Source organism: Pagrus pagrus (assembly GCF_965226575.1).
Source record: "Pagrus pagrus genome assembly, chromosome: 7".
NCBI lineage: Eukaryota > Metazoa > Chordata > Actinopteri > Spariformes > Sparidae > Pagrus > Pagrus pagrus.
In genome coordinates, this window is record NC_140191.1 from 32987153 (window position 1) to 33000771 (window position 13619).

The following is a 13619-nucleotide window of genomic DNA, read 5'->3' on the forward strand; positions in this document are numbered from 1 at the left end:
TTGATCAAAGTCCGGGTCACGCAGACGGTCTTGAAGAGGTTTTGGCATCACAGCTGGCTGGACACGGTCTGCATAGGATTGGTAGTAGGCATCCATTGTTGACATACAAACTGCCCTGTGTTTATGTAGAACAGGGAGCAGTGACGACAAGTCATCGAGTGTAGCTGTGGGCTTGTGTCTGCTGGCTCGCGTCCGTAAGCCAGGCATGGGACTGTTGTCACTGATCACTCTGTCCAGGGCAGTCCTCTGGGCTGCAGCAGAAGTGAAATCAATTTTGTAGCCGACCTCTCCATGCACTTTGTTAATACCACTTAGAATTTTCCAATATGCAGGCACATCTGTCACCGTCTTTTTTCCACGGATGCGGACTGCTGCCTCGATCTTCAATAATAGAGCCCCTACATGTGTACATGACTCCGTAATGCCAGCCATACATGTAAAGTGTGCACACTGAACCTGGCCATCATTAGCAAGGATGACCCATGGCTTTAGAGGAGTCTCGTTGATGCGCTGAGAGTGCAAGACCTGGGACGATACATAAATGAACAAATATTACACATTAGTTAATTTGTCTTAAAACTGGAAAAGTAATAATAAAGTAACACTTAACTGGAATGAGTGTGCATATATGACTGACATGATAGTGTCATAATCATGACATGACACCTGTAACTAACATGAATGAATGCACATTACTTAACCCTCTGGAGTCAAGGGTATAATTGGCCGTTTTTGACTACTTTTCATTTTACCTTTATATTTCACCTTAAAAACTGTTTACCTTGCCTTGTTTGGTGTCATTTTTTTCAGCACAACCTCACCTGTGTGGATTTACAGTTTTTTTTCAATTTTGACATACTATACTAACACAGTGGACCTAAAATCACACAGAAAACATAAAATCCGAGTAGAAAAAAGTTATATTTTTTATCGTGAAAACCACAAATATGTTTAACCAACCATTTTTATAACTTATAATGCAAATATAAATTGTGAAATTCAAAACCTTTGTACAATTTTAACACACAACAGACTAATTTACCACTATTTACATTAAAATGCAGGCAATGCCTCAGGCGTTTTTTGTACAACTATTTACAAAACACAAATGGCACTCTCAAAACTCACAAATGGCACACAAATTATTTGTGCCACTCAAAAAAACAGTTCCTGTCCACCACAACACAGAGGGGCACATCACAGGCCTGACACTTCCAGGGTGTGTCACTCCTCCTGTTGTCCACCTGAAGGCAGCGCTTGCACTTCAGTCTGCCTTTGGTGGCTTTATGGCCAGCGTCTGTGTCTGTGGTGATGGGCACAGGAATGTGATCAGCCCTCCTGCTCTGGGGAACACCTGCTTTGTCCATGCCACAAAGCTGAGACACCAGCTCCACCATGAAGTCCTTGTGTGTCATGGGCTGCACCTGCTTGGCATTGCTCATCTCACGGTGCAGGATGAAGGCATTTGTTGTTGCAATGTCCAGGAAGTGCAGCAACACGGTCCGGTACCAGCGAGCAGTTTTTCTGTGGGTGGAATAGTACTGGATGAGCTGGTCTGACAGGTCGACCCCACCCATGCTCTTGTTGTAGGCCATGATTGGTGTGGGACAGGGGATGTCTCTCACAGCCCAGCGTCCATCTCCATCCTTCACTCTTCTCTGCACTGTCTCACCTGAAAATGCAGGATGGATGGTGGAGCACACAGACACCTCCCGTGTATCCATCCACTTCACAAAAACCAGTGGCCCCTCTCTGATCCATCTCACTGATCCTCTTCCACTTTTTTTGGTGAGAGCATTTGCCCTCCCTCTGGGGCATCCTCTTCTGTTCTCCCTGTAGGTGCCACATGCTCCAAACTTCATGCTGGCCAGGTCCATGAACAGTTTGGGGCTGGTGTAAAAATTGTCCATGTAGATATGGTACCCAGTGCCAAGACAGGATGGCTGAATGAGGTCCATGACTACATCATATGAGAGCCCATGCTCACTTGCAGTTACAGCCTTTCCAGTGTAAATGCTGAACCTGATGGTGTAGCCACTGCTCGACTCAGCCAATACAAAAAGTTTTATCCCCCATTTAGTTGGCTTATCTTTCATGTACTGTGTCATGCCGGTCTTTGCCTTAGTTGCCACCATCCTTTCATCCACTGACAGCTCCCTCCTCGGGTGGTAATAAGACTGGCAGGCAAGGAGGATGTCATCATACAGAGGCCTGACTCTGAGCAGTTTATCATGGCCTGGTGTCCCCTTCTTCCTGTCGTTCTCTGCATCCTCCTCGGGATCACTGAGGTGGATGTTCCAGAATATGGACCTGAACCGGTCTCTGGTCATCACTTTGGCTGGAAGTGGCACAGACAAAATGTGATTCTGTCTCCAGTAGTCTTGGAGACTCGGCAGCGACACCAATGACATGTAGATCAGGAGACCAAAAAACTCATACAGGTCCTCCTTCTCTACGTCAGTCCACTTGTATTTTTTCCCTGACTCTTTGTTTTTTGCAGCATTTTTGTTGGTGTTGCTGCAGATGGTAGTGACTGTGTCAGTGGCAAAAAACAAAAGAAAAAGGTCTTTTGGACTGTGGGGGGAAAGTGTCTCTACCTGGACTCCTGGTGGTCTGTGAGGCTGGAACCTGCTTACTGCTGGGGCAGTGTCAGCATCCTCCTCTGTCTTCCAGGGCTCAGAGCTGCTGCATGGCTCTGCTGCATGAGCCAGCGGGGACCGGGACCTGGTGGGTGTGCCGCGCCGTCCCGTCCTCTGGGTGGGCGTGCCGCGCCGTCCCTTCCGCTGGGCGGATCTCCGACTCCGTACACACGTCGGAGGCTCCTCTTCCTCTCTCTCCTCCTCCAAAACAAACGAGGGATCATCCACTTTGTTGTCAAACTCCTCACTCTCCGGCTCAGTCAGACTCGGGCCCCGCCGCGTCTCCCTCCGCTTCGTCCAGCTCGAAGAAGAGCTCCGCCGCCCGCTCCACATTCATCAGCCGTCTCATCGTTTTGTCACACAAAACAAAAAAACGACTGCACTACACACTAAACACACGACCCTACACACTACACTAAACCACTACACACTAACTATGCACTCAAAATACGCTAAATGTCACAAATAACTCCAATCTCAAAACTCACTATCACTATCTCTGTCTCTATCTATCGCCGCCGTAACTCCCACAACTTTCCCTTTTTTCCCCAGCAACTAAATACCGCGCTTTGCCACATTATTTTTTGATTGATCGATGTGCTGCATTTTTCTACCAATGAATGAGTGGTTGCCATGGTTTTTGGTTTTGTTTTTTTTTGCTGCCAGCACTTTCGTTACACTCACTTACTCGCTTTTCCGGTCTCTTAATGCACCGAACGTGCATCGAAGGTGACGAAAATATTCAGGAAAAAGTATGGCGTAAATAATGTATCATAAATCTGGTTTTATTTGGCCTATCAACACAATTTAAAAACGAATATGTAGTTTGTGGTCAGCACTTTCGACACAAGTTGAAACAGACTTGGGACAAGGCTGCGTCTTGCTGCTGCGTCGTCATTAATCTGTCACGTGATTAAGACGCGCGGGCGCGTCCAGGGACTCCAGAAGGTTAAAGGGGAATTGCCGTTTTTTACAACCTGGACCTTTTTTCTACCATAAAATACGATCATTTACTCACCCAGATAACTTTGGTGTCATTTGGAGTCATTCGGACGAAATTAGATCCAGTGGAGCGCCGTGTATATTCATATAATGCGATTGATTGGGGCACTGAAGTGCAGCCTCTATATAACGCATTATCTGCTGCGAAACTAGTTCATTTCACCAATATTTTGTTATGATACGCTAGTGCTATTCCCCTCTGAGTCCGGGGTTGCCTGTTATCAACATCCGGGGTCTGTAGGTTGATGTCATCTCTGAGCACTGCGCACACCCGCGAAAGCCGGCCTGTTTACCTGTAGTTTGCTACTGCAACATGGTGTCGAATAACGACTTCTCTTGAGTCTTGGATGATCAGAAGGTTCCGAAAAAATCACCAGGAGACCTCAAAGTAGAGTGCAGTTAAGCTTTTATTGCCGGCAGTAAGAGCTGAGATCATACATAGACAATGTCCATGAACAAGTGATCTGATCTAACGCCCCTGTTGTCTTGTCTTAAACCCAAGAAACGGGGCATGGCCTTTTGGCCTCAACCAATCCCAACTCTTGCACGTTTCTGCTGACGCTGGGTTTTTTCCACAGAAAGTCCCAAACTTTTCCGATGCACCTGGCCGTACTGCGGATGTGCCTGATATCATTAGCTCATCTTGGTTTTTTAAAAAAACCCTAGGCCCTTTCTTCAGTTTTAAAAAACCCAGGCCCTCTCTTCAGAATACACCATTAGCTTTTCCTCCTTCTCAGTTTGGTTATTAAAAAAACCAGGCCCTTTCTTCAGAATACACCATTAGCTTTTCCTCCTTCTCAGTTCTGCACTTTAAAAATATTACAGTGTGTTACATAATTTCATTCTTACATGTGTGGTTGCATTTTATTCCAAGTTAACACAATACAGTAGTTTAATCATCAATTCAATCAATAGGTGCATGTTTAATCAACTTTACGATTCCTTCCCATTTTGATTAGTTTCTTTAACATCTCAGTTTTATATTACCAGTTGTCACTATCCACTAACTACTTATATATGGTTATATGGTTATATTACACTACAATGGCTGACAAAATTTTTTGCAACATGGCTGAATATTATTCCGATTCTGAGGTGGTGGACGATGACTTTGTTTATGATGGACGTCCTTACCGTTTTGAGCCAGAGTACACGGATGAGGAGCTCGTTGAAAGGAGGATGCGGAGGCAGAGAGAGGAACAGCTGGCCAAAGAACAACAAACGGCTGCACAGAGGAGGAATGCCTCTGTTGCTCAGAGTGGGATTTGAGGCCAGGAGATACGCGTCTGGATGTCTCAATAAATGTCTGTATCACAACACTGGAGGATTTCCGTTCAACGATAAAACGGGCTGTGGTAGAGACTTTTTTTCGTGTCCCGAAAGTCAACTGGAAGACCCAGTCAAAGCCTGCAGGACCAAATGGGCAACTTTCGATTGAGTAAGTGGCTCACACACATGCATAGATTGACAACAAAGTTATCTGGGTGAGTAAATGATCGTATTTTATGCTAGAAATAAGGTCCAGGTAGAGCTCCACGTACCTTTGACCCAATGACGATGTTCCCAGTGTTTGCTGACTTGAAAATCTGAAGCTCTTGCACCCATCCATTTGTGAACTGGATATGAGACTCCAATGATTTATAATTTCGGAACTGCTCCAAAGTGTATGCACTCACACCGCACACAAGGTAGGCTAAGATGTCTGTTGGACAGAACTGTGGCAGTAGCTCCTCGTCGCTGCTCCATTCTTTATTTGGAATCTCATATGGGTCCAAACAGATGCGCAGCTTGTGAACAGGCAAGGCAGGCAACTGCTTGGGGCCCCGACTTGCCAGGGGGGCCTCGGGGCCCGAGGGCTGTTTTATGAATGTTCCAAAAATATATTCGATGCATGACCCAACCGACACCCCCCCGCAAATACCACAAGAGAGAATTAAAAAAGACGGCTTGCTCTCAACCGACCCCCTTGTAAAAATAAAGGTTTAATACACAACAATGGGCGATTTGCATTGACATCTCGAAACCTCCTGAACGGGGCCCCATGTCAATCAATCCCACCTCACGTTAACCTGTGTCATGTTAATGGACCGCTATGAGGGAAAATGAAGAGGACTATTCCATTTGGCAGTCAGAAGAGGAAGAAAAAAAAAGAAGATGAAGAAAAAAGAAAGAAAGACAGTGGTAAGTGGAGCAGATAATGACATAAGCATAACATTAACAGTAAATGACTGCTGTTATTAAACAAATGGTGTTACTTTGTGTAACTAACGGGAGACCTAGCTCAGGTCTACAGGTAACAGCTAACTTAGCTCAGGACCAACGGTCGGTCGGTCTCCCAACGGGGGAGACCGACCTGAGCTAAGTTAGCTGTTACCTGTAGACCTGAGCTAAGCACTGCCATGGACGCGGTTATGGTCAGCAACAAGTTACAAAATAAAAAATAAAAAAATGCAAATGTCACCTAACGTTAGTTGCTGTCCTGTCCTCCTTGACAGGAAGTAGCAGCACTCTATAGAGCTAGCAAATTACTAGTATTGCTAGCTATTAGGGTAGAAGAAAGTAAATAAGCAAACTTATTATGTTACAGTTTTGAAATGGAGTATTCAGTACGGTGGCCCTGAAGTGCAAATCACAACTGCAAATCAGAAAACACAACAGCAAAACAGAAAACACAACAACAAAACAGAAAACACAACAACAAATCAGAAAACACAACGGCAAATCAGAAAACACAACAACAAATCAGAAAACACAACAACAAATCAGAAAACACAACAACAAAACAGAAAACACAACGGCAAATCAGAAAACACAACAACAAAACAGAAAACACAACGGCAAATCAGAAAACACAACAATAAATCAGAAAACAACGGCAAATCAGAAAACACAACAACAAAACAGAAAACACAACGGCAAATCAGAAAACACAACAACATTAACCAAACCGGAAAAGGTAGGTACCCTCGGGCGACATGAATCGTCGCTGATTGGTCCGTCCTTTGAACCTGAAGGACAGGGTTTACATGTTTTCAAAACAAGAGCGCTGCCAGTGACGACATACACGCTGCTATTAATGAATACTTTGATGCAGGACATGTATATGGGTCCGTGTATCATCTGATCATGCAATTATATTTAATGTGGCAAACGAAAAACGAAAATACGAGTCAATATTCCGTTTTTCTGTGTTTCTGTATGCACCAAACATTGAAAACTGGTGTTTGTTTTCCTATTTTCAGCCCAAAATGGAAAATATAATAAACAAGGAAACCGAAACGAAATAATAAATCTAATTTACATTTTCCGTTATTGTTATACCATTTCCCACGGTACATTTCTGCTGTGTGGCCACGCTTTGCACATGCGCAATGTGTAGGGACTCGCTCGGTATCCATGGTGAGGAACAACACACCGGTCTGAGCGTCCCACGGTCCAGTCCATTGACTGTGTACAGTCTATGGTCCAGTCCCAGTAGACCACTGGAGTCCCACGTTCTAATGGCCTCACTCGAGCCAACCATGTCTCTAATTAATGACATGTTTATGAATGGAGTGATGTATCATGAGATCTTAGAAAAGCTGCGAGAAATGGGTGTCCTGCTGGGAAGCTCTGAAATCACACAGAGACGCCGCATTATCGCCGCAGCGGTTCGCCAATTCTCCGCCGTTGGTTGCTCACACAGAACCAAGCAGCTCCGGCGTAGAAGACGAACCAGAGTATAGGCTGATTCACACAGAAAGCCGGCGCTGCGGCTCCAAAGGAGGCGTGACGTACACGTCATGATGATGACGTATGTGTTTTTTTCAAGGTGTTTCCCGGTGTCCTCCTGTTAATCTGAACATGTACCCGCTGACTGTTTATAATCATATGGATGCCGTTATAATGTGTTGTGATTGAGATCCCGACCCACCAAACATCCCGGAAAGTGACAAAGTTACGTTTTTCAGTCTAAATTACATATTACATAATCAGCATCAGTCAACAGGACGCTGTCTGACTATTTCACTAGCGGGGAGAGAGGCTGTTTTCTGGGGGGAAAGTTCACTGAGTCTCGGCCAGGAGGGCTGACCGTTGCGGTGATTTGGTCTCGTCATCAAAGCCACACTAAATAGAATTGCATGATCAGATGATACACGGACCCATATACATGTCCTGCATCAAAGTATTCATTAATAGCAGCGTGTATGTCGTCACTGGCAGCGCTCTTGTTTTGAAAACATGTAAACCCTGTCCTTCCGGTTCAAAGGACGGACCAATCAGCGACGATTCATGTCGCCCGAGGGTACCTACCTTTTCCGGTTTGGTTAATGTCGTTGTGTTTTCTGTTTTGTTGTTGTGTTTTCTGATTTGTTGTTGTGTTTTCTGATTTGCTGTTGTGCTTTCTGTTTTGTTGTTGTGTTTTCTGTTTTGTTGTTGTGTTTTTTGATTTGTTGTTGTGTTTTCTGATTTGTTGTTGTGCTTTCTGTTTTGTTGTTGTGTTTTCTGATTTGTTGTTGTGTTTTTTGATTTGTTGTTGTGTTTTCTGTTTTGTTGTTGTGTTTTTTGATTTGTTGTTGTGTTTTCTGATTTGTTGTTGTGTTTTCTGTTTTGTTGTTGTGTTTTCTGTTTTGTTGTTGTGTTTTTTGATTTGCTGTTGTGTTTTCTGTTTTGTTGTTGTGTTTTCTGATTTGCCGTTGTGTTTTCTGATTTGCTGTTGTGCTTTCTGTTTTATTGTTGTGTTTTCTGTTTTGTTGTTGTGTTTTTTGATTTGTTGTTGTGTTTCTGATTTGTTGTTGTGCTTTCTGTTTTGTTGTTGTGTTTTCTGTTTTGTTGTTGTGTTTTCTGATTTGTTGTTGTGTTTTTTGATTTGTTGTTGTGTTTTCTGATTTGCTGTTGTGCTTTCTGTTTTGTTGTTGTGTTTTCTGTTTTGTTGTTGTGTTTTTTGATTTGTTGTTGTGTTTTCTGATTTGCCGTTGTGTTTTCTGTTTTGTTGTTGTGTTTTCTGATTTGCCGTTGTGTTTTCTGTTTTGTTGTTGTGTTTTCTGTTTTGCTGTTGTGTTTTCTGATTTGCTGTTGTGCTTTCTGATTTGCCGTTGTGTTTTGCACTTCAGGGCCACCGTAATTCAGTATTACAATATCAGTATTGAAGCTTAACAGCTAAATATATATGCAACCGTTTTTCTTGACTTTTTACTTTTTATTCAGTATTTATTGTACAGTTTACTTGTTGTTCAATGCTTGCTGTGTTTGTCTGCTGTGTGGACAATGGGTGTTTGTTGAAATACAACATGTTTGGAGTGATTTGGATGGAAAAACAGCATTTAAGCGATAATCTATGAATGCTGTCAGCAATGAATAATGAAAGCTATGCCCAAGGAGAACAATTAAAAATCTCTCTCGTATCTCTCTTCAGGATCATTACTTAAATATATGACCACAAAACAGACAGCTGTGCCCCTACCAAATGCTGAAGATGAAAACCGTAAGTCCAGTATTCCACTCTAATTGATAGGATATACCATGACCTGTAAAGATTCATTATGACAATATACACCGTTTTATTTTTGTCATTTCAGTCCCAGCAACATCCTCCTCCTGTGGGACAGTGGCCACTCTACTTGAGTATGGGCAGGAAGAGGCACCAACAGAGGCACATCGAGCGCCCACTCAAAGTGAGAAAACTGATGACTGTGAGTTCAATAGAGTCAACTTCAATTGATAACACGTAACATGTCCTGTAACAATTCTTTATGATATATATATATACCCTGTTGTTGTTGTTTTTTGTCATAGCAGTCCCAGCAACATCCTCCTCCTGTGGGACAGTGGCCACTCTACTTGAGTATGGGCAGGAAGAGGCACCAACAGAGGCACATCGAGCGCCCAGTCAAAGTGAGAATACTGATGACTGTGAGTTCAACAGAGTCAACTTCAATTGATAACACGTAACATGTCCTGTAACAATTCTTTATGATATATATATACCCTGTTGTTGTTGTTGTTTTTTTGTCATAGCAGTTCCAGCAACATCCTCCTCCTGTGAGACAGCACCTCCTACCCCTCATCATGACGCTACTAAAACAGGTTTGACCACATCAGAGGATCCTGCAGAATGGCCAACTGTTCTAAGCCATACTGAACTGTGTGCATTAGTCACAAAAGGACCCATACAGATCAGAGATGTAGTTTTCCCCCAGAATTCGGAGAAAAATCCACGTAGATTCACAAAAGAAAACTACGAAATGGTAATGAAAAATGGGGAGAAGATACAGCGAACATGGCTTCTTTATTCACTTAGCACAGATTCTGTCTTCTGTTTTGCGTGCAAACTTTTTGGTAAACAAGAAAATGCACTTAGCAAAGGAGGTTTCAGAAATTGGAGGAATCTGGCTGGACATCTAAAGGAACATGAATATTCCAAAACACACATTACCTGCATGACAAGTTGGCATGAACTCCAAATGAGGCTCAAAACTAAAACGGCAATCGATCAGCTTAACAAGGATTTGATGCACCTTGAGATGCAGCACTGGAGAGGTGTCATACTCAGAGTGGTTGCCATAATATGCACCTCGCTGAAAGGAACCTCGCTTTGAGAGACCATACAAATGTGCTATATGACCCACATAATGGCAATTTCTTGTCACAGGTGGAATTAATGGCACAATTTGATCCAGTCATGAATGAGCATTTGAGGAGGATTCAAAACAAGGAAACAAAGGTGCACTACCTCAGCAGTCAAATCCAAAATGAAATCATAGCACAAATTGGAGACAAAATAATTGATGAGATAGTGAAAAGGGTGAAAAAAGCAAAGTACATAAAGTCATAATGGACTGTACTCCTGACATTAGCCACACTGAGCAACTATCTGTTGTCTTGAGAGTGGTGAACTGCGAGCCATCAGTTGGTGCATCTATCTCTGAACATTTCGTAGGATTTGCGGATGTTCAAGACACTACTGGCAAAGGTCTGTGTGACACACTACTGGAGAAACTGGAGAAGTTGAGCTTGAGCATTGCAGACTGCCGTGGACAATCCTACGATAATGGGAGCAACATGATGGGACATAAACAAGGGGTTCAAGCAAGAATATTGCAAATGAATGAGAAGGCACTGTGTGTCCCATGCAGTAGTCACACTCTAAATCTGGTTGTAGCAGATGCTGCAAAATCATCAGTCATCTCCATCTCCTTCTTTGGTGTTCTCCAGAGACTGTACAATCTTTTCAGCTCCTCTGTGCAACGCTGGGCTGTTCTACAGTAACATGTCAAACAGTTAACAGTAAAATCTTTGTCAGTGACCAGATGGGAGGCCAGGATTGACAGTGTGAAAGTGGTGCGTTACCACCTGCCAGAGGTCATACAAGCTTTGTCTGCTCTCCAAACACTTTCAGTGCAGAAGAAGGACTCAGAGACATTGTCCACAGCAACCAGCACTAAGGATGAACTCATGACATGGAGTTTTGTACTGTGCACTGTAATCTGGTACAACATATTGTATCAGATCAACAACGTCAGCAAGATTCTCCAGAGCCCCATTGTTTCCCTTGAAACACTTAAAAGAGAAACAAGCACAGTGAGAGTGTATCTGGAGAATTTCAGGGAAAATGGGCTTGCTGCCTCTAAGACTGATGCTAGAGAGATAGCAGAAAAACTAGAGATTGACATGACATTTCCTGAAAAAAGAAAGCGGAAAACAACGAGGCAGTTCCTGTATGAGGGCAGAGAAGAAACGCAGTCCACTCCAGATGAGCACTTTAACAGAGAGCTTTTTCTGCCCCTAGTGGACACAGCCCCCACCAGTTTGAATGAAAGATTTTCAAAAATGGAGGATGTTTATGCCCTTTATGGTTTTATCTTTTCCAAAGAAAATATGTCAAAGACTATTCAGAGTGGTAAACTTGAAGACAGCTGCAAGAAACTGGAGAAAAAACTACATGACATCGATTCTGAGGATTTGGTTCTGGAGATCAGGGCTGCTGTCCATGCCTTTCCCGATGAAGCCTCTGTCTCCCCAAGAGATATGCTGAACTACATCTACAGAGAACAGCTTCTGGATCTGTATGGGAACCTCAGCATTGCCTTTCGCCTGCTCGTGACTCTTCCGGTCACTGTTGCCTCTGGAGAGAGAAGTTTCTCCTCCTTAAAACTCATAAAGACCTATCTCAGGTCAAACATGTCTCAGGAAAGACTTTCAGGGCTGGCGCTCCTGTCAATATAGCGCAATGTACGAAGGGCTTTGGATCTGGAGGACATTGTTTCAGGATTTGCTCTAGCCAAGGCCCGTAAGCAGCATTTTTAGAGCCGGTGCTGATGAGAATTGTGTAGTGTGGGTTTGTAGCCATTATATTTTGCACATTTTGTATATTTTGTACCAGTGCTTAAAAAATGCTGATAAGCACTGACAGTGTAATGTATAATGTATATTTTCTACTAAGTTTATATAGGCTTTTTTCAAGTTATTTACGTTATTTTATTTTAATTTTATATTTAACTTTAATTTCATAACTTTAACTTAACTTTATATTTGATGCCAAATGTGCTGATAAGCACCTTGTTGTTATTGAGTTATTTATTGTATTTTTTTTATTGTTCTTTACATTTATATATGCACATTTGGATATAAAAAACTTTGTTTTCATACATCTTTCGTTGGCGTCAGATTATTGAGAAGAATATTATCATTATTTAGTCAGAAGGGCCCCCCCGGAAATTTTTGCTTGGGGCCCCAACAGACTCTAGAATGGCCTCTGGGTCCAAATCATCTATAGCCTTCATTTTCTCCACATACCGGTCCCTGGCTTCATGTTGTAATGTATTCTGGTAAATTCCTTTTCCTTTTTGGCATCTCAGCACTTTAATTTTCGCTTCTCCACTCGACTGTACTTCTTGCTTTCTCCACTGGACTGTGCTGTCAACTACTCCTCGTTACCCTTGGTTACCATTCTCGTAGCCATCAACATGGCCAACACCTCCCAGAATGCAATGCAGTGCCCATTCCCTATTACCAAATATCAGTAAATAGTTAAAAGTTGAGACGCTTGCACCGCTGTCTGTCTCTGTCACACACACACAGCACTCAGCTGCGCCGCTGTGAGGAGATGAGGAGCTAATGTTTTTAGCCTCTGCTGCTGTCACTTCGTGTGTGTGCGTGTGTGTGTGTTGCTGCTGCGGTTGAGCGAGTATGGAATGAATGAAGAGAGGCAGCGATGACAGAAAGCCGGTCAATCAGATTGTGTCATCTTTGATTAGCAAGCAATAATTACTAGTAGCAAATATACGTCATTAAGTGTTAATTTTACATTTTCAGCGAATGAGGTGAAAACCCGTGTGGCATCTCTGCGGACGCAGTATGGGAAAATGCTGAAACCCAAGCCTAGCGGCAGTGGCCATTAACCTCAGACTCCCAAACAGACATGGATCCTACAGCAATTGGATTTTTTGAGGGCTCATGTCATACGCAGACGCACTGAGTCCACTCTGACAGTAAGTTCATAACCAAGTTTAAATACACACACACTCCATATGAAGGTATATTTGTATGGAAATGATGGGAATAATGTCAAAGTTCAAGTCAATTCCCAACAAAAAAAAAAAGTTTTTAGCCAAATGAATGCCACAAAGTTAATGAATAATCGTTACATTTTTTCCATAACAGAGCAGGCCAAAGTTCAATGTAACTTACTCCTGACATAGTCTAGGTGGAGTGATAATACAGTGTGTGAAATTAGTATCTGACCTAAACATCACTGATTACATCTTCACGTCTGTGTAATCACTTTCTCTCTGCTTTCTGTGGTGTTTTGTACAGCTTGGCACAGAGTCAGAGGACACAGGCGCAACTGAGGAGGAGGATGAGGATCAGTCCACTGTGGAAATTGAAGTAGATGTACGTACTCCTTCAAACACCACCAGTCCGGTTTCAGTGGCACAGGAAGAGGTCATGGAGTCCACAGGTCCGCCTGTCAAAAGACCTAGATTGACCAAACCTACA

The 13619-nt window shown here is 43.0% G+C and overlaps 1 protein-coding gene across 1 annotated transcript; it reads right to left on the reverse strand.

Moving 5' to 3' along the window:
* Window positions 1-1142: 1142 nt before the first annotated feature.
* LOC311259411 (piggyBac transposable element-derived protein 4-like) lies at window positions 1143-2972 on the reverse strand (the record flags this gene model as incomplete). The annotated part of the gene is made up of 1 exon (XM_084356554.1): window positions 1143-2972. The coding sequence occupies one exon, from the start codon at window positions 2970-2972 to the stop codon at window positions 1143-1145; it is 1830 nt and encodes a 609-aa protein (XP_084212680.1).
* Window positions 2973-13619: the final 10647 nt, after the last annotated feature.